Below are 26,240 nucleotides of genomic sequence, written 5' to 3'. Positions count from 1 at the left end.
TTAAGTTTTAATAAATGTTGATTCACACCCCCACCCCCCTCTTAGCATCTAGACGTGTTCAACTGTTTCAACATAATAAGTTTCTAAACAATGTTGATTAAATCCAATTTCTCACTTAAGATATTTGGATCAAGGGATCTTGTATATAGTCCTCGCTAAGAATAGAATTAGGTTGAATCAATTAGTAACTTGGGATACAAGAAAAAGGAGTTGATGTGCTACAGTGGTACTCATGCTCTTCATATACAACCTTACAGATAATCTTTCTTTGGAATTTCTACCAAACTTCTTCTCTGGAGCTTCTGGGCTCTATGCCACATCCTTTTGAATGAAATTCTGCAGGCACTAGGGAACAGAGAGAAAATGGAAGAATCAAAATGCTCTTTGACAGTTAAAGACAATGTCTTTGGCCCTTAACTTCCTCCAGCGAATATCTGCATGGCAGATGCCTTCCTTTGGGTGCCATTTTGTAAGAAGTCCCTCACATGAGACAAACTTCAAAGAATTGGTTTTTATGGCTTGCAGACGTTCCAGATAAGAAGATGTCAAGAAGTCACCAATTCACCTCTTCATCCATTGCCCATGCTCTTGAGACTTTTGAACTTGGTTTTTCAAGAAAATGGGCTTCTGTTGCAAATGCCTAGGCAGAAAAAATAAACCTTCTGATGTAATAGCAATTGGATCAAAACTAAAACAAGATACAAATTTATAAAAAGAAAAGAAAATTTGTCCCTGGTCCATTTGCATCATAGTTATCAGGAAACATGTAACGCCATTGGTTCAGGAATTTGGGATGGTTATTGGTGGACAATTTTTTGAAAAATAGAAAACGGCTACCATGAGAGAGTAAAGACGAAAAGAAGTATTATTTAAATTTTCAAGAAAAATATATAAATATAAAATGCTGATATAACTTTACGAAGAAGGAAATCTCTATCACTGCTGTACCAACAATTTGACACTTCAAAAATCAAAATCCTTGTTTGATTTTAACCAACACCTATTTGCAGTTGCAAAAAATGGAAGCCCTGCTAGCTTTTCACAGTTGCAGTTGATAAGTAGGAGATAATTTCCACAGCAAGTCAAATTGTGATATTGCTATCAGGATTTAACTGTGTGATTTTTGAGTCAAACTCATTGACCCATGTTTCATGCGTAGTGATTCAACATGAATCCATCTCTCATGAGAATAAATGGAACACTTAGCACTCATTAGATCTAGTTGCAGTTGTTTTTCACACTCTGATAACCATCATTTTTCACAATAAACACATTCTTGTGTTAGGTCTTCTAATTTTATTATTATTACTCACCCTTTGTCCATGTTGAATCTTATGTCTTGAACATTTTCCAGAGGAGACACAAATAGGTGACTCCAATCACAGGAGATGTCTCCCTAACCATCTATGAAAAATACACATCCACATCTCTGAAACATAAGGAGCAGTAGGCACATGTCCCTGCTATCATGCTTAGCATATTTGGATGGAAGGTACAACAAAGAATTCAAGCAGAAAGCCCTATACTCAGACAAATTCGTTTTAAATTGGAATGCTCCTTATCTGAGACAGTATTATGCATCCTCAAATGTTAATCAGCCAAAAAAAATCATATTTTTATTTAAAACAAGAATGCAGCCTAGCAATTCTATTTGCAGGATCAACAATGCTTGCATTTAGTACCAGTTGCAAAACAAATATCTAGGATTTGGCATTTAGATTCTATAAAGTTAAATCAAAAATTTGGATATCTCACAAAGCATTGTGCCATTGAATTAGAAATGTTCAACTTTCACCTTGAAACGTAGACCAACAGCAATTTCCCACTCCAGTACTGACTTATTATGGATCCTTATGTGAGATAACAGGCATGTTTCCTGCATAAATAGAGCTCCGGTGAGAATCCATCTGAGAATTTATAGGAAATTGAATAACTTGAATCTATATTATATAGTGTGACACAAAGCTAAGACAATGTTAGAGAATTCTTGTAATTACCATATGACAATCAAAACAATCCCAAAATTGCAGGAACAAATGCCTCTAGACTCTATTATTATATTAAATAAGCCAATGTGTTTCCAACAGGTTGGCAATATGCTTTCATAAGCTTCAAGTTCTCAGAATTACAACCATAGAAGACATGTGACAGTTAAATGTGAGGATCGTTTGTAAAAATCACAAGTTCACATTGTTGATGTGGATTAAGGTTTAAAAATATAACGAAACCAATATAAAATAAATCAAGTGGCCCCATTCTAACTACTTATCCTGTATTACCAGCCACCTCATTGTGGCATGATTGCCAATAAGAACTAAGCCAAAATTACATCCAATAAGAAAATAGGATTAATATTAAGGTAATGGAATGTTTCCATTTATAAATATTAAATGATTAAAATGGATTGTTATGTGGTAGTTCATTTTTAAGATAAGAAGAAATGGAGTACTTTAAAACAATAAAAAGGGGAAAAAACATAAAATATCACTGTTAAAAGAAATGCAAAAAACTGGCTAAAAAACCCAGAAATATGTCTCTAATTTAGAACTCGATTCTTTATATATATTGTGTTACTAAATGCAGAAGTCATTCATATTGTTCGAAGACTTTTATTTTCTTCAGTCTAATTGTTCCTTGGGCTAGCACTCCGCGAAAAAAAAGCTATTATAAACATTCTAACTCCTATTAACTTGTAGTGTATCATTTTCAGACAAAAGACAACGGAAATGATAAGCTTGCATCCTTGATGACAGCACACAAATCAACCTAGAACCAAATCTTAGTCAATAGGACTACAAGCATTACTTGGGAATAATATGAAGGGTGAGATCAATATTTATAGCCTGTTAGAAGTGTTAATTTTAGAGATCTCTGATAGATAAAACTATTATAACAGATTTGAATAACAATGAATATCCTTACTTGGTCGATTGCAAAAACTGAGGGGCAGATCTTCGTCTTTGAATGGCAACTGATATATCTTGAACGTCAAATTATAATATCAATGGAGAATCAACAATTTTGAATGTGTTAACCTGTAGAGAGAAGAATGCAGATTGCGGGGACTTGTATTGCCATGGATTAACATTAGTTTGTTTAACTTTCACATGTAATCCTTTTGTGATAGTCAAACAAAATTCACATAACCGTTTACATTACTTCAACTGATGCTATACATTAACACTCCCTCTTAGCAAGGGAGAAGTAATACACCTTTTAATAGATATCAGAATAGCATATCTAAACACATTATCTGACTTTAACACTCTGAAATAGTGACTTGTCAAATAATTAAAATCACCATGCTATGAACACTATCATAACATATGTTATGATCTCTAATTGTCCAAAACAATATTTAGAGTAATCATAATGCATTCGTTATCAATGATCTCTAATTGTCCAAAACAATATCTAGAATTTTCATGATAACAAGCCTATCATTTGCAAGATCATCACCTCACAAATGATTACCTTCTAAACATATGTCTATGAAAGATCGTCACCTTTCATTACATATCTGATGCAACTAAAAAATAATAGAAGCATAAACACATATAAATTGAAAACTTTAATTCAATATTCAATATTAAAATTTGATCATACCAAGTTTTCCTCTAAAGTATTCCAACTTCACTTTAGCAAGAGGCTTGGTAAAGATATCTATTATTTGCTCATTAGTACTAATGTACTCCAAATTTATAACTCCTCGATCCACCATATCTCTAATGTAGTGATAAGGAATTTCAATATGCTTAGAACAATTGTGGAAGACAGGATTAGCTGAGAGCTTGATACAACTCTGATTGTCGCAATGAATCACTGTGGGCTTCAAAGGTCTTTTGAAAAAATCAACTAGCAACTTTCGTAACCTTACAGGTTCTCTAGCTCCCAAAGAAGAGGCGATGTATTTGGCTCTGGTAGAACTTAATGCAACTGAAGACTGTTTTCTGCTGAACCAAGAAACCATTCCAAATGCAAGACTGAAGCAACATCTAGAAGTACTCTTATGTTCAATAGAGTTGCCTGCCCAATCAAAATCAGAATATCCATGAAGATTGATGTTTACTTGATCATATCTAACTCTCATGCCAATAGTGCCTTTTAGATATCTCAAGATGTATTTAGCTGCATGTAGATGTATCTTCTTCGGTACACACATAAACTGGCTTAAGGTGTTAGTCGCATAACATATGTTAGGACGAGTACTCACTAAGTACATTGAGGATCCAATGATTTGTCTATACTAAGTAGGATCCGTAGATTCAAATTTGATCATATCATCCTTCAATTTGTGTAGATTGACTTCCATAGGAGTAGTAGCTGGTTTACATTCCATCATCCCAAATTTTGTTAAAGTATCAACGATATATTTTCCCTAATTCAGAAAAATGTAGTTACCCTTTTTGCTAGACTTCCAATCCTAGGAAGTAGTGTGGAAGACCTAAATCTTTCATATCAAACTCTGTTGTTAGTTCTTGTTTGTACTCTTTTTTTTTTCTTTTTCTTTTTTCAAATCAACATATAACACAAAAAAAATCATATCATTGCCATCTATCTTGAAGTATAGGTTAGGATCAGCTTCATTTTTAGAGTATCCTAACTTTGTTAGATAGTTGTCTATTCTTTCATACCATGCTCTGGGAGCCTGTTTGAGACCATATAGTGCTTTCTTTAACTTACATACATGAGATTTACTGTCATGAGTGTAGAGCCCTTCTGGTAGCTCGATATAGACTTATTCAATTTTACCATTTAGGAATGTTGTTTTAACATCCATTTGATGAACTTTCCATCCTTTGGATGTTGCGATAGCCAAGACAGTTCTAACTGAAGTGTATCTAGCAATTGGAGCAAATGTTTCTTTATAATCGATACCTTCATTCTGTGGGAAACCTCGTGCTACAAATCTGGCTTTGTATTTTTCAATGTCGTCATCATGTACATGCTTAATTTTGAACAACTTAGAAGAAACAACTGATTTGTTTTTAGGTCTGGGTACAACATCCCATACATCATATTTCAGTATGGAATTATAATCTTCAATCATTGCTTCTTTCCAAGGTTGGCTTGATAGTGCTTCTTTAACATTTGAAGGTTTTTTTTTTATAAGTTCAGTTAATAATGCTACATAGCATGACTAGTTTCTTGTTCTTTTACTTTCTCGAATCACTTCATTAGGTTCAACATGATTCTCTTCTATCATTTTCCTAGCCCAAAGTGGCCTCTTTTTATTGTTAGCATTCTCAGAATCTTCATGATTTGATGTAGAGGTAGAAGAAGGTTCAATATCATTCTCCCTCTCAATTCTGTTGTGTGATTTTCATCTATTGTGGAAGCAGTTTCTGCAAATGATTCATCACTATTTTTAGAGATAGTTAAGGCAATATCTTCTTCAAATTTCACATCTCTACTAATCTCAATTGTTCTTTGACCCGGAACAAGAACCCTATAGCCTTTGGTTGTTTCACTATATCCAATGAGTATCCCCTTCTTTTCAAATGGTTCTAGTTTTGTTCTCTTCTCTTTAGGAATGTGAATATAAACAAGACACCCAAATATTCTTAGGTGACTTTGATCTGGTCTAATACTCATAAGGAGTGGTGTTATCTAATACTAAGTGTGGACATCTGTTTTGAATGTAGATTGCAGTGTTAAATGCTTCAGCCCAAAAGGAAGTATGAAGGTTTTGATCATGCATCATTGCTCTGGCTGATTCAACAATTGATCTATTTTTATGTTCTACAACTCCATTTTGTTGAGGATTATATGGTACAGAAAACTCCCTCTTTATCCCAACACTAATGCAAAAGTTTTTGAAAATTTCGAAGATGTATTCACCTCCATTGTCTCACCTTAGTATTTTTATTTTTTGTCTTAACTGGTTTTCAACTAGAGCTTTGAATTCCTTGAAATTGATAATACTTCAGTTGATTCCTTCTGTTTTAGGAAGTAGATACAAGTTCTTCTAGAATAGTCATCAATAAAAATTACATAAAAGAGACACCCGTTTAGTGAAGGTATAGACATAGGACCACAAAGGTCAGTATGGATAAGTTCAAGAATAGATTTTGATTTGTGAACACTTTTAGGAAATGATTGCTTTGTGTTTTTTCCTAGGGCACATCCTTTGCAGATGTTTAAGTGATTAGTTTTGACACTAAGTAATCCTTTTACAATTTTTCCTATAGATGATTATGCACGATAGTGAAGATGACCTAGCCTCCTATGCCAAATTTCGGTAGAATTTGATTTTTCAAGACTTAGGGCTAAGTTTTGATTATTACATAGTTTCTATAGACTTCCATCTCTAAATCCAATAAAAATAGTGTACTTGACATTAGAGTTCTTTAGCCAAGTGAGAACTTTGTCCTCTTGAAAAGTGACTCTGAATCCTTGATCAACAAGACCAAAAATAGAGACCAAATTTCTTTTTATACCAAGTACATATAACACATTTTTGAGTTGGAGAGTAATTCCTAAATTTAGGTGAATTGAATAGGAGCCAATACCTTTGATAGGATGAGTAGAAGTATCTCCAATTGTGACTTCTTCTAAGGAGTATTCTGAGAAACTTTCAAATTTGTCTCTAAAACCTATTATATGCCGAGATGCTCCACTGTCTATAATCCAAGTATTTTTCTTTGAGTTTAATTCACTTGAAAGAGCCAAATAAAATGCATAGTTTACTTTTTCCTCTTTCTCTACTTTCTCTTCTGTGATTTCTGCTAAGGCTGCTTGAATTCTCTTTCGTTCAAAGCAGAAGTTATGAGAGTGACCAATTTTATCACATTTGAAACATCTTACTTTAGACCAATCGCGTTTCTTATATGATTTGTCAAATTTCTTTTTATTATGTTTCAATTTTCTTTTCTTGTTTGAATTTGCATTAAGAGCTTGAATGTCTCCCTCTTGATTCCTACTTAGTGCTCTTGAGACTAATCTTGATTCTTCTTGTGTGCATTCATTTTTCAGCAATTCAAATTTTGGAAGCTCAGGTCAGGAGCTTAGACCTCGAATAAATGTTTCCAAAGATAAAGTAAGTCCTATTAGTGCTATCATACTAAGTTCTTTGTCATCAACTCGATTTTCCATTGTTGCAAGTTGATCTTTTAATTCAGAAATTCTTTAAAAATAGGATGTAACTGACTCCCCATTATTCATTTTTATGTATAGTAGATCTTGTTTCAAGGTTAACAGTCTACTAGTATTGTTGATTTCAAATGTGTCTTTAATAGTAGAGAACATCTCAAATGCAGTCTTAAGACTGGATATAAAGGGAAAAATATGATTTTTTACAAAGTCTATTATAATTTTCATGGCCTTGTTATTGTGTCTTTTCCATGTCGTTTTATCTAGATCATTTTCAAGTATGGATTTGTTTGTATCTATGTATTCCTCTAATTCCATTTCTCTTAATATTATCATGACTCGAATCTTCCATGATGAAAAATTTGATGCTCCCTCAAGTCTATCCTCTAACCTTACGTGATTCACCATTTTGATTTTGAGGATATAATTTTTAATTTTATAGATTTTAGATTTTAGATTTAATTTTGAATAATTGAGTTTCTTATCAGAGTGGCTATGATACCATGTTAATTTTAGAGATCTCTGATAGATAAAACTATTATAACAGATTTGAATAACAATGAATATCCTTACTTGGTCAATTGCAAAAACTGAGGGGCAAATCTTCGTCTTTCAATGGCAACTGATATATCTTGATCTTCAAATTATAATATCAATGGAGAATTAACAATTCTAAATGTGTTAACCTACAGAGAGAAGAATGCAGATCGCTATGACTTGTATTGCCGTGGATTGATATTTGTCCCATCGATCTAATCGCATATATATAACATAGTGGAGAGTCATGTCTCCGTAGGGTCAGGACTCTACGTAGCCTCGTAGAGTCATGCCTCTACGAGTGCATGATTAACATTAGTTTGTTTAACTTTCACATGTAATCCTTTTACGATTGGCAGTAGACTATAAAGTCCCCCGATAATAATAATAGCCGATAACTCTACAGTTTGTAATGTGAGCATTTCAATGTATCTTCACACACACACACACACACACACACACACACACACACACACACACATATACATATACATATATATGTGTGTGTGTATAATATCTGTAGAACAAAATTCACATAACCATTTACATTGCTTCAACTGACGCTATACACTAACAAGAAGGAACCTTGGTATGGTAGGATGTGAAAGAATGAGTGGGCACCTAGTATGGATAACATACAAACGACCCAAACGACTACGATTCATAACATTATATAAATCTCCCATGATTCAATCAATGTAATTTTGGATAATTAATCCCTTCGAATACACATCTAATTCGTAAATTCTAGTTACAATAAATAACTAGTATAGATTTTTTTTTTAATTATATAAAGAAATGCCGATAGATATTCATTATAAAATGATAAAAAATTAATTTACTACATCTAAAAATATTTATATTTCCATTTGTTTATTTTGCTCTAACTTAAGTTTTTCATTTTAATTTGTAATAAAATAATTTTTTATATCTCAAAAGTTTATAATTTTAGCAACTATTTTATCTAGTTTTTATTAATTTATTTTTAAAATTATACTTTAATAATAAATATTATGATTTTGACAGGTAAATTGGTTGTCAAATTTAACCTAAGAAGATAAATGTTAACATTAACACACTCGCACCATCCCACTCCACCCTTTCTGCCATTGTAGAATGCCTATCGGCATTAATAAAGGGAAAACTCAGCAGGACTAGCACAAACTTGTATGGACTTGTGAGTCAAAAAGGGAACCTTTTGTCTCATGCAAGACTTGCACGCTAAGTCACAGCTGGGTACTTGCCAAGTCATGGTTGAGTTTTGACAAGATATGTTTTTGCCATCCCAAGTTTTTGTTGAGGTTTTGCAGAGTCTTGAGTCCAAGTCAAGTATTTGGGCTGTTGAGGCTGAGTTTTCCCATTATGGCTATAATACAAGAAAACTTGAGAAAAAGCCTATATTTGACACATTCCCAAGGATGCAACAGGCTGAATGCTTGTGAAATCCTAAAATATTGAGACAAAGACATAGGATGCTGCAATTGAACAAATCATAGTCCACCAGTTTTATACTAACATACCTTCTTAAAAATGATTAGAGGGATGCACAAGGTGGAAGATCATAATATGTATGACAACACACTAGCCTTTCCCTTTACCCAACTTGTAAAGAGAAAATAGAGAGGCGTCATACATGATGTGCCCTAATGACAATTTTTCCTTGCCAAGATATCTCCCAAAGCATGATAATGACGAACAATCTTGAAGCCAATAAAATCTTATTATGACCATCTGAATAGGTCAAAGATCAAACAGTGCTCCATTTTCATGCCCCCACTATGATACTAAATACTCACACAATCCTTAAGTGAATAAAGGAACGCCCATGCACAGAAAATTGTCTTATTTCTAAGACTTCACAATTTTCTGTGATCCAGATCTGAGCAACAACAAACAGCAAAGAAAAGGGAATGATTTTATCCCATCCAATGTTAGCAATGTGATTCAGCATTGATGCATAGGCAGGTGTGTATACAGTGATCTCTATACAACAAGATAAGGTGAAAATATATTATTAATTATGGTTGAGAGCTGATTTCATTTAGGCAGCAATCTCATATGTTATAAAACAATGATTTGTTAGTTGAGAGGTAAGAGACAATTGTGAAGGGGTACCAGTTACTGCTATTAAGAAGGCTTTGACTGTAGGAATGGACATAACCCTCCATTACCATTTGAAGGCTTTATAAGGAAGAACTACTATTGAAGGCTCTATAAGGAAGAACTCCTATTGAAGGCTTTATAAGGAAGAACTCCGAAGGAAGGAAGAGCATCAAGGAATTCAGTCAGATCAGTTTTGGAAATAAGCCATCTTTTTTTGCAGCACAGGTTGCGGTATGCATTGCGATGATGGTGTTAAACATATAATCTTTTATATATTTTGGTATAGTTACTAATGTGAAATGCTAATCAATCTAGATTCTTAATGTATTTATTAAAGTTACTTATTGCCCTACAAACAATCACATGGAGGTTAGTGAGGAAATACAAGTAGGAAGGCCAAAGACAGGTTTGCCTTATATGTAGGCCACCCCAAGTTGAATCAACAAGTTTCCTGCCACTTGTGGGCCAAGGGGTGTTGTATCATGCCCTTGGGCTTCGTTGAGGCAAATGTTCCAAGCACCCTATCATGTTTTCCTCTCTTGCCTCCATGATGCTTGTTAGAAGTGAACTAAAGAATGGAAACAATCACATATGGATTAATAGGAAGACACAATTAGGGATGGTAGAGACATGTTCCCCTTCTAAGTAAGCCACACCAGATTAGATGGACTAGGTTACTGCCACTTGTGGGCCAAGGGGTGCCGTATCACACCCTTGGGCTTAGTTCTGGTGAATGTTTCGGGCACACTATTGTGCTCTCCTCTTCCCCACAATGGTTGATTATTAGAAATAAAACTATAAATTAGGCCCACATATGAGGTATAATCAAATTTAATTGCTTATATACTTTAAAGGTTTACTAGCTCTCGTAAGTTTAATTATAGATTACTATTTGAAACAATGTTTTGCTGTGGAATTGTTAGTTTGGGGCAAAAACAGGAATATCCCAATTTGCGGACATTACATCCATGCACTACATAACAAGACATGATCCAAAGATGGTCTTCAGATTATTGTTGGCATCTTCCCAAATAATAGCATGACAACAGGAAGAAAAGCATCCACAAACAATTAATTCTATCTGAGAGAGCCTAGCACACGACCATTGCTCCAGGTCCCAGAACGTATCTAAGGGACAACACTCTAAATTTGAAATAATCAAGATGTTTTATAAGCAAAAACAATATTTACAATGAGTCAAAAATAATTGTAAGAGTACAGCATGCAAGAAAGATAACAAGATGAGATTAAAAAATGTATTAGTTTATGGATTTTTATACTTGGCATATACTCAAAAGAGATATTTGATTGTGTAATGCCTAGCTAGTCAAATCTATCAATTTACCTTGTCACTATTTTTCTTTGCTGATCAAAATTGATATAGTAGATGCATGTAATAAGTTTACATGGATGATCATATAAAGAGAAATTGCATTCCAACATGAAGAAAAGCATTAAAAAACAAAACTCACAAACAATCAATGCTATCTTAAAGAGCCTAGAACACAACCATTGCTCCAAGTCCCACGAAGTCCCGAAGGGACAACACTATAAAATTGTAAGAATCTAGATGTTTTATAAGCGAAAACAATAGTTACAATGAGTCAAAAACAGCAATAAGAGTATGGCATGCAAGAAAGATAACAAGAATAGATTTTAAAAATGTATTGATTTGTTGATTTGTTGATTTTTATACCTAGCATACACTCAAAACAGATATATGATTGTTTAATGCCTAGCTAGTCAAATCTATCAAATTTCCTTGTAACTATTTTTTATTTGTTGATCAACACTAATATAGTAAATGCATGTTATAAGTATTATGATAATAGATAGATTCTATTATCATTATCTCTCCCTTAATAGTCATTTAGTTAGAGTTAAATCTGATTGTTTTAGAAAAAATTGTGTAACGTCCCCATTTTTAGCAGGCTCCTGCAGTTGGCTTGGTCAGTTCATTATCATGACCCTCATGAGCTGACAGTGGGGTATGAGCATCTCAATTGTGGGGTTATAGGCTTTCCAGCAGCCTATGAGCCTATGGCATGTTTTGGCTCTGCTTAAGGTACCATTCATTGGTTGGGGCATTCCTTTGTCAGATGAGCATGATGATAGTAGTCTTTACCTAGCACAAGTTTATGCACTTTGAAAGGCTATCAGGAACTTGAAGCATAGTTACTCTTAGTTGTTGACTGGAATTACCTTATGGAGTGGGGTAGCACCTGTTGGGGTTGCACCTATTATGAGGCATTGTTAGGGATAGAGGAAGAGGTGGTTGAGCTCACCCAAGAGCTTGAGGTAACTGTGGACTCTCTTTAGTGTACTCAATTGGCTCTGCAAGAGTCACAATCATGTTTGGATAAGGTGACTGTGGAGTTGGGGCATGTTCCGTCCACACCAGCAACAAATCCAGTTCAATTGCTTACCATGGTGGTTGGTGGTGAGTTTGCTTCCACGGTTGGGGATGAGGGACGTGATGATGTGGCAATCACATTCATCTAGGATATGGGTGCAGTAGGTATGGAGGAGGTGAGAGCATCAATGGAGATGAGCTCTCATGTTGATTTGCTTCCTTCTGCTGGAAGCGAATCTATTTCTTCATCTCATACAGCTAGTAGCATTGGGTAGTTGGTAGGCCACATTTTCAAAGGGATCAGATGTGGGTCGTTGGGGAGCAGGTTGATGCTTCCACATATAATTTCTACTGCACAAAGTCCTTGATGGAGTATTTTTTGGAGAGTTCAGATGTGCGGGAGGATTCATACGGAGTGTCTAAGGTACCCTCATATGGGGCTCGCATGCTATTCAGAGGTTGGTGGGAAAGATTGTAGAGACTTTGTCTATAATGCTTCCCCATTATTTGAGTTAGAACGAGACATGTAATAATACTAGAGATCACAATAAATCTACTTAGATATTTCATATTTTAACATTCAAATATTGTCCACCAAGTTACCTTGGATTATATTATGACATTACAAGGAATGCCCTCCACCAGGTTATACCCGGATCAAATTATGACATTTGTAACGAATACCCTCCACCAAGTTATACCTAGATCAATTTATGACATCTGTAACGAATGCCCTCCACCAGGTTATACCCGGATCAATTTATGACGTTCGTAATGAATGCCCTCCACCAAGTTATACCCGGATCAATTTATGACATTCATAATGAATGCCCTCCACAAATTTCTAATTGGATCGTTGTATAACATTCATTCTGAATGTCCACCCATTTGAATTGGGTCAAAGATATTAAATTGATTCTAAAATTTTACGTTGTTGATTATTCTATTTAATGTCACATCATATAATAGGATTTGTACCTATTATTCCTTATTTCCAAAAATAAAGAAATCTATTATCTAATTATTATAAATATCATGTATTTATTAATTGTAAATAAATTGATTCCAAATCATATATACTTACCCTTACCTTTATTTGGAATATGGAACCCAATGTCTTTAATATTATCGGGACTAGTTGACTTGGTATTATCCTTGACTCGGTATTGTCTTGTTTCACGTACCCTCCCTTTGATGTATGTACTAAATGCAGTGTGCATCTTCTTGTCACTTCTTGACACACGGTCTCCCTTGCTTCTCCGACCAACGATAAGGGAGTGGTGTTGGGTGTATCCCTTCTATAACCGTTGTTTCCAAACTGATCTCATTTCGTTCGACGTTGTCCTCTGTATGACTTGTATGTTGTACAACTTGGAATCGACTTTATCTCCTGTCTTACTCTGTCTGCTCGTTCCGCTTGGAGGATTTGTCATTATCAGTGGATACATGTGGGCGATGGTTACCCAGCCGATCCCCTCTTTTATTCTTTGGTCTTTCCTTATTATATGTCATCCCTTCGATTTTCATGGGTCGCACCCCTTCGGCTCGTGAATCATTAACTATTTAATTATTAGGCATGTTAGTTGATAGGGATAAAGTATTTAATTATTATATCATTTGATTTATTATAATTATGAACTTTTATCGATGGTAATATATATTATTATTTTTCTCTTTTCTATCATTACCTATAGGTAATAAATGAATATGATATATTTTATGTATTCATATTGTGTCAATGCAAATGGTCGATATTTGGAAATGATTAACGAGGTACAATAGTTTATTAATAACAAATTATATATATATATATATATATATATATATATATATATATATATTTGTATAAAAATAATATTTATAGTTACATTAGTCTTATGTCATTATGGGGTCATGACAGTTCACCCCTCTCGAATTTGCTTGTCCTCAAGCAATAAAATTTCAATTTTAGATTCTTTGAATTTCTTTAAAGTGGACCTCTGATTTGAAAAGGATTACTCCCATTTTCTTGAGTAATAACTACCAATGTTGCATGTTCTTGATCATCACATCTTGCCTTTTTGTTGAGGCTTTCACCGGTATATGTTATTTCATTCATTTTCCCTCTTTTACATCGATGATTATGTTCCCAAGGTTCTTTACATTTGAAAAATTATCCTTTCTTTAGTAAATCATCAATTTTTGGACACCTATAACCAAAGTTCCATTGTTCATGGCACATGCGACATTTCCTTTCTTGGTCTTCCTTCCTTGTCTCTTTATATTCGATAAATGTTTTTGGATTCTTCGCCCTGTCGTCTATCTTATTAGATTCAATCTTCTTTGCTTTCCTAATGGCCTCTTCAAGGTTTTGGGGCTCAAAGGGTTTCACTTGAGCTTTAATGGATTCTTTAAGTCCTTCTATGAATAAATGAGTGAGTAGACACAAAGATAGATTGGGAGCCATTACAAAAAGATCTTGAAATTGATTTGCATATTCTTATACTAACCCTGATTGTTTTAGGTGAGTTAGCTGTTGGAAGTACCATTCAGAGCTCTCAGATCAAACCTACTCATCAATTTTTGAATGAATTCACTATAGGAGGTAATTTTTTTGAGCCCCAGAGAAATTTGAGCATAGTGCAATCACTTGTGGGCTGATTCTCTTAAATGAAGTATGGCAAACTTGACGGCACCTTCTTCTGTCATAGGATTGTAGGATAGATATGTATCTGACTTTTGCACCCATGATTGAGCAGTTTCTTCTCTTGACCCATTAAAACACGGTAATTTTACCTTATTGACCTTCTTCTGAAGGTCTTCATCTACGTGACGTTTCTTTCTATTTTCCATGAGTTTAGATTCATAGTATTCTTTAAAGGGAATAAGCTATCGAAGATTTGGATACAAGCTGGCATACATTTGTGCAATTTCTTCTACGTTATTAGTGGTCGTTCCATTATCTACAACAGGTTCTTCTCTCGAAATGAACGAGGGGAATGTTTCTCGTAGGATTGAACTTTGTGACGAGGGTTCATTTTCCTCATGAGTGGAATGATGGTACCTTTGTGAGTTAAGTCTCATTTTTGTTATTATTACTACTTAGTTTTTGTATAGCTTCCACTAGTACCTTATTGGAGTTTTCAGTCCTTTCAAATCTCTCATTAGTCTGTTTTATAAATTTCCTTACTTCTTGTGCTAGTTCCCTTGCCATCATTCTTTAAGCTAATGTCCAATGCGTGGGCTAACCAGTTCCACAGGATGGCAGGATTATGCTCTGAATCTCTGATACCACTATAATGTTCCCATCACTTGAGTTAGAACGGGACACGTAATAATACTAAAGATCACAATAAATCTACTTAGATATTTCATATTTTAACATTCAAATATTGTCCACCAAGTTACCTTGGATTATATTATGACATTACAAGGAATGCCCTCCACCAGGTTATACCCAGATCAAATTATGACATTCATAACAAATGCCCTCCACGAGGTTATACCCGGATCAATTTATGACATTCGTAACAAATGCCCTCCACTAGGTTATACCCGGATCAATTTATGACGTTTGTAATGAATGCCCTCCACCAAGTTATACCTGGATCAATTTATGACATTCGTAATTAATGCCCTCCACCAATTTTTAATTGGATAGTTGTATAACATTCATTCTGAATGTTCACCAATTTGAATCGAGTCAAAGATATTAAATTGATTCTACAAATTTTATGTTGTTGATTATTCTATTTAATGTCACATTATATAATAGGATTTGTACCTATTATTCCTTATTTCCAAAAATAAAGAAATCTATTATCTAATTATTATAAATATAATGGGCCAATAGTGGCATGTTGTGATGGTTAAGTTGTTGAGTTGTTATCCTTGCCATCAAGGTTCGAATCTAATGGGGATAAGGTCCCCCGTTTGTGGCCTCACTGGTTCATAGCTCCAGGTCAAAGCATTTACCTCTCTTTAAATATATATATATATATATATATATATATATATATATATATATATATATATATATATATATATATATATATATATATATATATATATATATATATATATATATATATATATATATATATATATATATATATATATATATATATATATATATATATATCATGTATTTATTAACTGTAAATAAATTGGTTCCAAATCATATATACTTACCCTTACCTTTATTTAGAATATGGAACCCGATGTCTTTAATATTATTGGGGCCTGCTGACTTGGTATTATCCTTGACTCGGTATTGTCTTGTTTCACGTACCCTCCCTTTGATGTATCTATTGAATGCAGTGTGTCTTCTTGTCACTTCTTGACACGCGGTCTCCCCTACTTCTCCGATCAACAATGAGGGAGTGGTGTTGGGCGTATTCCTTCTATAACCGTTGTTTCCAAACTGATCTTCTCATTTCATTCGATGTTGTCCTCTGTATGACTTGTATGTTCTACAACTTGGAATCGACTTTATCTCTCGTCTTGCTCTGTCTGCTCGTTCTGCATGGAGGATTTGTCGTTCTCTACAGATACACATGGGCAATGGTTACCTGGCCTATCCCCCCTTTTATTCTTTGCTCTTCCCTTATTATATGTCATCCCTTCTATTTTCATGGGTCGTACCCCTTCGGCTCATGAATCATTAACTATTTAATTATTAGGCGTGTTAGTTGATAGGGATAAAGTATTTAATTATTATATCATTTGATTTATTATAATTATGAACTTTTACCAATGGTAATATATTTTATTATTTTTCTCTTTTCTATCATTATCTATAGGTAATAAATCAATATGATATATTTTATGCATTCATATTGTGTCAATGCAAATGGTCAATATTTGGAAATGATTAATGAGGTACAATAGTTTATTAATAATAAATTTTATATATATATATATATATATATATATATATATATATATATATTTGTATCAAATATAATATCTATAGTTACATTAGTCTTATGTCATTATGGGGTTATGACAAGGTCCCAACTGCATGATCAAAAGCTAGGCCAAAAAAAACCTTTGGTTGAACTTCTTTGAACTACTTTGAACCAAGGTTCAAAGAGGTTCAAATCGGTTCTAAAGAACTTTCACAAGGATTTCACAACGAGGTTCGACTTTTATGGCTAAGATAGAACAATATCTTGGGAGGGGGAATTAAACATAACTCAAAAGGCGAATTTCAGAAGGAGAATAGGAAAATAAAGGATTAACCATGGTGACTCAAAAACTAGGGCTAACACGTGGGCACAAGAAACAATGGCCTTGTGTATCAGAATATTATGTTATGGTGGAAAAGGTCATTTTTGGAGCCAAAAGCAATTAATTAATTATATTATAATGGCGCTTTACTATATTATAATGTTGTGTGGAATGAGCTTCTTAAGTGGAGTTCATTTGGGAAACTCGTGCCATTTGGAGATTATAAATATGAGCCCATTTGATGAGAAAGGCATCCGATTGAATATTTATTTACTTTTGTTGTCTGCGTGACATATTCTGAGGTTCTGATTTATGTGCCCTTGCTGAAGTATAAGGGCTATAATTCTGAGAATTATTATTGTCTTCTTGTAGTTGTGTTTGCTGTGGTTGGAAGAAGTTAATGGTGACTATTCACTTCTCTATTGTGGCATATTGTTTATGAGAAGTTGGAGTTCGTGGGCTCGGTGTTATTTAACAAGTTGTTGTCATTATATTCTACTTGCCTTTAATAGCTAGAAGGTGATTGTGTTCACAATTGGACTATTGTGCATCATTCAAGGCAGCGTTGAGGGTTGTATGTGCCTAGAGACCACCCTTATACAATCTAGATCCATTTATCATCAGCCTACAGGCAAATACGGGTGATTTTTAGGGGCTGCAGCTGGAAGTTTAGGGTCTGCATTTCATATATTCAGGCCTGCGGCTATCCTTCCTGGGCTGCAATTGGATTATGCTTAGTGACCACTGTTGTTGTTCGATTACTTCCAGGTTCATTTGCTTATGTAAATTGGAATGAGAATAATAAATTTGCAGATCAGTTGATCTCTTTCAACAGTCAGTAACGTAGTAGGGAATTTATAAATTGCATCCAGTTTAAACTTAGTTGTGTTGTAATCGGAATTTTCTATTTCATTTCAGTATCTCAATTCCATATTTAAATGCCAAACTATCATAGGCTTTATCAAAATAATACTAAATTTCGCTAGCAAAGTGTTTGATGAAATGTCAAACAATTGAATAGTTAGGAAAATTGGAGTTAGACAAGCCCATAACCGGTTGGGGATTATTACATCTTGTAAATGAGAGAAATTATCTCTCTCAGCTTGCTCGGCAAGTGCTTGTCCTCGGTTTGCCCGAGATTCAAACTGACCTTGGAGTTTGTGATGCATGTCAGGTTGGGAAGCAACATTGCACACATTTTCCTGTTGGCGATTCATAGCGCACTTATCATGTACTTCAGCTTGTTCATGTCGATATTTGCGACACTATGGCTCCTCCTTTTGTTCTTGGGTCTAGGTTTTTTTTTTTGTTTATTGATGATTTCAGAGAAAGATGTGGGCATATTTTCTTAAAAAGAAATCAGATGTGTTTACTATATTTCAGAAGTTTAAACCTTGAGTTGAAAAAGAGTCTAGGAAATCTATTATTGTTCTGAGGACAGATAATAGGGGGAATTAAATTCTACTAAATTCTCTAGCTTCTGTGATATTCATAGCATCAAGCACCAATCCACCACACCACAGCAGAACAGTATAGTTGAATGTCGAAACAAAACAATCACAGCAATGGCCAGATCCATGCTCGAACACAAAATGTTCCAAAGATTTTTTAGGCGGAAGCATCTAACACTGCAGTCTATCTTTTGAACTAGTCACCCAATGTGGCGGTCAAGGTAAGACTCTGGAAGAGGCCCGGTCAGGTCACAAACCCAAAATCAATCACTTGAAGGTTTTGGCTCTCTTGCCTATGTTTGGATCCCTGATGCGTCGTGCACCAAGTTGGATGCCAAAATTCAAGAAACTCATGCTTAGTGGATACAATAGCCTTCACAAAGCCTATTGCTTGATCGACACTAAGACATCTAGTCTCCTGTACAGTTGTGAAGTAGTCTTTAATTTACAAGGAGGACCATTCATGCATATTTCTCCTATTCCTAATCCAGTAGATCAGCCTATGAAGGCTAATTATTTGAAAGTCTGGATACTCTTAGGACCACCTAATGGGAGGGCTCCAGCAGCTCTTGCGTCTCTAGTTCTACCAATGATTCATGCACACACACCTCTGACTTCTCCTATAGGATCACCTAGATCTGTAGATGCTTCACCTAAGTTTGATCCAAATTCTTCTGATGAGCAACCTAATCATAGGGCATCTCTTAATGCTATTGTTGGTCCTTCTCTCCGACCTAAGTGGTCGGCTAAGACACTTGCTGATCTTCAAGATGATGAGCTCATCAAAGGGAGAACTACTCGAAAAAAAAGAGCAAACCTATAGTGTTAGTTAATTTTGCTCTTATGGCCAACATTCACAGTGTGTTTGAACGTCAGACATACTCTGAGGAATTTGAGAGTGGGAACAAGCCATAAATCAAATTACCAAAGCCTATTGAAGAATCGCACCTGGGGCCTTTTTGATCTTCAACCAAGGAAGAAACCCATTGGCTACAAATGGGTTTACAAAATGAAATACAAGTCTGATGGTACTTTGGATAAGTGCAAGGCTCATTTAGTTGCAAAGGGATTTTCTTAGCGCCAGGGCATTGATTACGAGGAGACCTTTGCTCCTACAGCAAAGATGAGCACTATCAAATTAGTCCTAGCCATGATAGCTCAGTTTGGTAGGAAGGTCCATCAGATGGATGTCAAGAGTGCTTTCCTAAATGGTGACCTACAAGAAGAGGTCTACATAACACAACTTCCTGGTTTTAAGATTGTCGGTAAAGAACATCAAGTTCTCAGGTTAGTGAAAGCTCTCTATGGTTTGAAGCAAGCCCCTAGGGCATGATAAATAAAAATTGATAAGTACCTCAGTGATCAAGGCTTTCAGACAAGTTCTTTAGACTCAAATTTGTACATCAAGACTACTGACAATGACATCATCCTTCTCATTGTTTATGTGGATGATTTGAATCAAGGAATCAGATAGAGTTTATGTCAATCTTTTGATATGACTGATCTCAAACTCATGTCAGGGCTCTGTTAGATAAATTTTGTATGCAAGATTGCAAGCCTGCATCCACACCCACGAAAAATGTCTGAAGTTATCAGTCAAGTGTAATTCTCCTCCAGTTGATGATACTACATACAAGCAACTAGTAGGTAGCCTCATATACCTTTATGCTACTAGACCTGGTATCAGCTTCGAAATCAGCTCCTAAGGTTGATCATTAGATGGCAGCCAAGTGTGTACTTTGTTATGTGAAGGGCACTATAGATTATGGACTTTACTCTCGAAGTTCTAATCCTAGAATCAATGGGTTCACAGATTCAGATTGGGCAGGTTCTGTTGACGATAAAAAGTCATCTTCTAGATATAAGTTCAGTTTGAGATTTGGTGTCGTCACATGGACCAGTGAGAACCAATAGGCAGTTTCTCTCTCCTCCACAGAGGTTAAATATAGAGGGATAGCTAAGGTAGGTTATAAAGTTGTTTGGCCTCGTCGGATGCTTGGGGATATGCAGATATCACTAGCAGGACCAACCACTTTGTTTGTTGATAACAAAGGCGTTATCAAGTTAGCACGGAATCCAGTCTTCCATGGATGAACCAAGCATGTAGATGTTCACTATCACTACATAGAGCAACTGGTTGAAGACGAGACAATAGACTTGCGCTATGTTCCTACAACGGATCAAACGGCCAACATTCTCACCAAGCCTCTTAGTCCTGATAAGTTTGTCAAATTCAGAAGACAGCTTGGTGTCATGGATGGATTAACCATCAAGGGAGGGTATTACAATAATAGATAGCTTCATTTGTTATCTTTTTTTTTTTAATGGTTATCTATTTGTAATCTATTGTAAATATTAGAATGTTTCTAATATTTAGTTAGTTGTTAGTTAATTGATAGCTAGAATAGAATGTTTCTATTATTTATGATTGTTTCCTAAGGAAACATCATCTATTCATTTGTATATATTGATCTATTGATCTGTGTTAATTTAAAGCAAGTATTTTACTAATTACTTTGTGATAAGTTTATGTGAATGATGTTTTATAAGCAAAAAACAATATTTATAATGAGTCAAAAATAGCAATAACAGTATGGCATGCAAGAGAGATAACAAGGCAAGAATAAAAAATGTATCAATTTATGGAATTTAACTAAAAATGGTACACGCTCAAAAGAGATATATGATTGTCTAATGCCTAGCTAGTCAAATCTATAAAATTGCCTTGTGACTATTTTACTTTGTTGTTCAAAACTGATGTAGTAGATGCATATGATAAGTTTATATGGATGATTATTATATCAAGAACAAATACAATATAGTTAGGTTATACTTACAACTTTTACTTTTCTATGCGTGTGACAATTTGTTTCAGATTAGATGTTGTGCTCACAACACGGATAGATTAGATATTGTGCTATCCATGAAACATTATTTAACATGATGCAAAGGGTCTAGTGTGACACATGACATTATAAATCTATCGATGTTGTGAGAAAACATTGGGTGATCCAAACAAGCCACACATGGACAAAGTTATGCTAGATTGCGTCAATCTTATGATAGGATGGCACAAAGACAATGCATTTCAAGCATAGTTATAGGACTCTATGAGTCTAGAGGCGAAACCATGAAAATGGGTCAAACTGACCCTAGCCTCGAACTTGGCCGAGTCAAACTGAGTCTTGGGCTAACTTGTTAAGTCCCGAGCTCAAGCCTCGATTGGCGGCAGCAACATGAAAAGTAAAAAAAAAAACTGCAAAGTCATTGACTTTTTAGGTTTATTGCTTTCTCTAGCAGCAACACAAAAAGTAAAATAACATTAGTGCAAAGTCATTTACTTTTTAGGTTTAATGTTTTCTCTTAAAGACAAAAAAAAAAACGTTCTTTTGTTTGCAAACACAAGGAAGAGAGGAAAGAAGGGATTAGAGAAAAATATTAGGGCTTTAAGCATTGACCAGCAGATTGATTGAGTCTCAAATATTGATTGTGGATTGTTTGTGCAAGTTAGTAGCTTGCATTCATGCATTGAGAGGAGGTAAAAGAAGCATTTGGAGGAGGCCTCTACAATTTCAAGTGCATTTCTTCATTTTCAAGCAAATTTGAAGAGCTGAGTTACAATTTTTGTATAATTTTTACAGTCATATTTCTATTTTGTATACATTTATTTTTAGTGTTGTTCATTTTATATTGATGGAAAAGTAAGAAACCCTAATGTTGTTTTTCTTTGTTTTTATTTATTTCAATTTAGTTAGAATGTATAGAATTTGTAGATGCCTAATTTGTTTAATTTATGATATATTGCAGGAGCAGCATAATGTCTCAGCCTGGGAGTAATGTATGTAAGCCTAAGTGTAACCCAAATGCAAACCTATTAGATGCCAAAGGGATAAGGCTCGAAAACATGTCATTCCCAAATCAAAAAGAGCAGAAGTTATATGTTGGCATTGCAATATTAGTGTAATGTCCCCTTTTTAGCCAGTGCCAGTGGTTGAGTTGTTAGCCTATTAGTGCAACCCTCATAGGCTAATGTTGTAGTTTGAAGGTCTATGTTTGATATGTTACCCCTTGGCAAAGGTGACATTACTTCTATTTGGCGTTGTTTAGATCAAGATTCTAGTTCGTCTTGATTTGAGAGACTTACTACTTATAGTAAGTCATTTTTGGACAGTTGCTAGTTTTGGCAGGACACTTAGGCATCTGGTTTAGGCAACGAATATCTAGATTTTGAGTTGATAATCTGCAGGAATTAATAATCTAATTATTTGATTTATAATTATTAATTAAGTTACGCTTATTTAATAATTATATTAGAGCTTATTATAACGTAACATCTTGTGCATTAAACGCTTATTTAATAAAGTTTGACTTTGGTGCCTAAGTTATGGAGGGAGATATAATTGAATATTTTATTTCAAATTCAACAAAAGAAAATAGAAAAAAAAACTAAGTATGTTTTAAGTCATGAGAAGTGTTTTCATGAAGCCTTGATCAATTTCTTCTTGATGTTGGAATTCTTCAGAATTACCAAGAGGGGCGTGAATCAATTATCCAAGGTCGAAATGTACAAAATAAAACTTTTCACAGCTTAATGAACACATATCCATAAAACATTTTCATCATGCATGCATCCATTAGATTATGCAATCACTTAAACTTGTAGGTTACTGTCAAATCAATTTGCAGAAATGTAAACATGAAACATAACAAATTCAATAACACATTTGACACAATGATTTAACATGGAAACCCAATTTGGGAAAAACCACCAATAACATGCTACTCATTCCCACTCTTCTAAAGTGATGCTCTGTGAAAGGCCAACCCTGTTAAAGGTTACAATGCACACCATTAAATGTGACCCGGTTAAAGGATTTCAATCACCCTATTAGGAGTGAGCCTTGTTAGAGGACTTTAGATCATTCACTTGGAATGTCACCTGGTTAAAGAATTTACAAATGATTGTTAAGTCAACCTTAATCCAAAGGATTTATCCTAGACTGATACAATGATTAGAGAGTAATAGTAAGGCTTGATTTGATAACAACTTACAACTCCATTTGCAGATTACAAATCTCTGTTTCAATCCTCCATTCTATTTGGCTTTCACACTCTTCATCTCTGATAGCTTGTTCACCCTTTAAGCATCCTACTCTTAAGCTAAGTCACAAGGTTCGAGTTCGACAACTATGAAGTTCGGATGAAATTTGACAAGTCAAAAAATAGAAAAAAAATTCAACATTAAATTCGCCTTATGTAATTTTAAAAAAATATAAGTATATACTATTTAGTATTATATGTTTACCAATTCATGTTATTTATTATTTCTTATTTTAAAACATTTAAAATTTAAAAATAAAATAATACCACTAAATTATAGGCTTTGAAACTTAATAAATAAAATCATTAAACAATAGGTTTTAAAACATAGAATAAAAATATAATAAAATTTCAATTTTTTCTTTACTAATAAACAAAACTAAAATTCAAATATAATAGATTTTCTATTTTTGTTTAATAAGAAATATGTAAATTAAAAAATAATAGCCAAAAAATATAATAAACAAATAGATCTGTTTTGCAATTTACAAACTAAAATAAATAATAAATAGTTAAGTACACATTAAAAATCTTAATAATATTTATTTTTCACAAAAATAAGTATAACATTTTAATATGATATTTAAAGTTTTGAAGTTGTAATATTTTAATACATAATAAATTTATAAAAGTTAACAATTTTGAAATTTACAAAATTAAAAAATATATAAAATTTATATCATAACAAATAAAATTATAATAGTTTAATATTAACAAAGAATTAAATTATTAATATTTAGTTGTAAATTTAATTTAATACTAGTAGCCTAAAATAATAAATAAAACTCATAACCCATCAACCGAGTAGGACCTTTTAAATTATATTAAATTTTAATATTGTAAATATCATAACAAATTATAATAAAATTAAAATAAACTATAATCAAATTAAAACATAAAAGGAACTCAAACCTAAAACACAATAAAAATTGTATATTATTGAGAGCCTAGCCCATGGCTATCGGCGGAAGATGATAGGGAGTTGCAGGGACGAGAGTTTTGCAAATGAGAATGACGGATGAAAGAGTTGCACACAAAAATGATTGCAGAGTTGCAGATAGCCTGAGCCAACCAGCGTTGTAGAGTTCCACAAAGCCAATCATAGAAAACAAATTGCCATAGCCGTCGTTGATGAACAGAAACGATTGGCGTATTTTCATATGGAGACGTTTTAAAAAAGGTCGAAAACCCTAAAATGCAGAGGCATAAAATATCATTTGTGCAAAAATATCAAATTTAAAGTTATTGTACGAATTTTAAACGAATATCAACGAATTTTTTTTATTTTTTTGGGGTTCGCCGAATTTCGAATCTGAAGCCGAAAATTCGGCGAACCTTGTGACTTAGCTCTTAAGCCTTCTTGCTTTGTTAGCCAATGCAGTCTCTTCTGTTAAGTCACCGAATGAAGAAAATACCCTAGACTCCTTGTCTTCCTTAGGTTCTCGCACATGACAACCCTTCATTCTAACCAGCCATCTCTATAAATAGAGAATTAAGATATTTTGCCATTCATCCTCCATCGTCCATTTTAGGGTTAGGTTGAATTAGGTAGGATTTAATAAATCTACCACTCATTTCATTTCATACCCTTCTAGAAACGTCTCCTTCAATCCTCTTTGAATTCACCTCAAAACGGTTCATCTTGAATTTTGTGCCACCAACTCATCAACCTTATCTTCAACACGGTTCACACAATCCAAAAAAGCAAACTTGTCTGCTCAAATTCATCGAATTCTCAATCTTTCTCATAATGTTGACACTCGACATTAACTTGCTTCTGATGCTCAACACATACTATGTTGCTTAGCATCCACTACCAAAACACTCGGCACAATCTAAAGTTTACTGGCGCTTGGCATCAACTAAACTTTTCTCGGCTTACACTAAAATTGACTTTGTTGGGCTCCAACTGATTTTTTGCTCGGCTTGCACTAACTTTGCTCCACACCTACTGTGCAGAATGTTAAGCTTGGCGGACAAACTTCTTTAACTTGTTCTTCTAAACACAATCAATGTCACCAACTTTTGCAACTTTAAGTAGATTATCAATGCACTATAATATCACTGTCTTAACTGATTCTTGTACTCCTCTTCATATCATAACTCAATTTTTCCTCTAGGTGCTATTGTTACCTCATTTGATCAAATCCTCTTCATCAATCAAGCAAATGATAGTACTTAAATCATATAAGCAATTGGCTTACCAGCAACTAGCAGGTTTGACATCGGTGACAAAACAATAATTAAAACACATTTATCATACTTGTATTAATCTGTTTTCAACACTTGAGAGTTATAAAAGCCAATATGGGGAGAAAAATCAAATCATCACAGGACATTTGCTTTGTTGATTTTTGGTGATAAGATAAGATAAGATAATAATATTAATGTCC

At 34.1% G+C, this 26,240-nt stretch overlaps 1 protein-coding gene across 6 annotated transcripts in view; it reads right to left on the bottom strand.

Annotated features, from left to right (window-relative positions):
* Positions 1 to 26,240, bottom strand: part of LOC149574814 (uncharacterized) — a 281,315-nt gene that overhangs the window by 241,058 nt on the left and 14,017 nt on the right. For all 6 annotated transcript variants that reach the window (XM_089814646.1, XM_089814650.1, XM_089814651.1 and 3 more), the window contains exon 2: positions 1,796 to 1,876. In XM_089814646.1, coding sequence (XP_089670772.1) covers positions 1,796 to 1,876 — 81 coding nt within the window. The remainder of the gene's footprint in view (positions 1 to 1,795; positions 1,877 to 26,240) is intronic.

The sequence above is a fragment of the Cupressus sempervirens genome, chromosome 2, assembly GCF_028749045.1.
Source record: "Cupressus sempervirens isolate cs-2001-9-10 chromosome 2, ASM2874904v1, whole genome shotgun sequence".
Taxonomy (NCBI): Eukaryota; Viridiplantae; Streptophyta; class Pinopsida; order Cupressales; family Cupressaceae; genus Cupressus; species Cupressus sempervirens.
The sequence above is the reverse complement of the archived record's forward strand: the minus strand, read 5'-3'. Positions and strand labels throughout refer to the sequence as shown.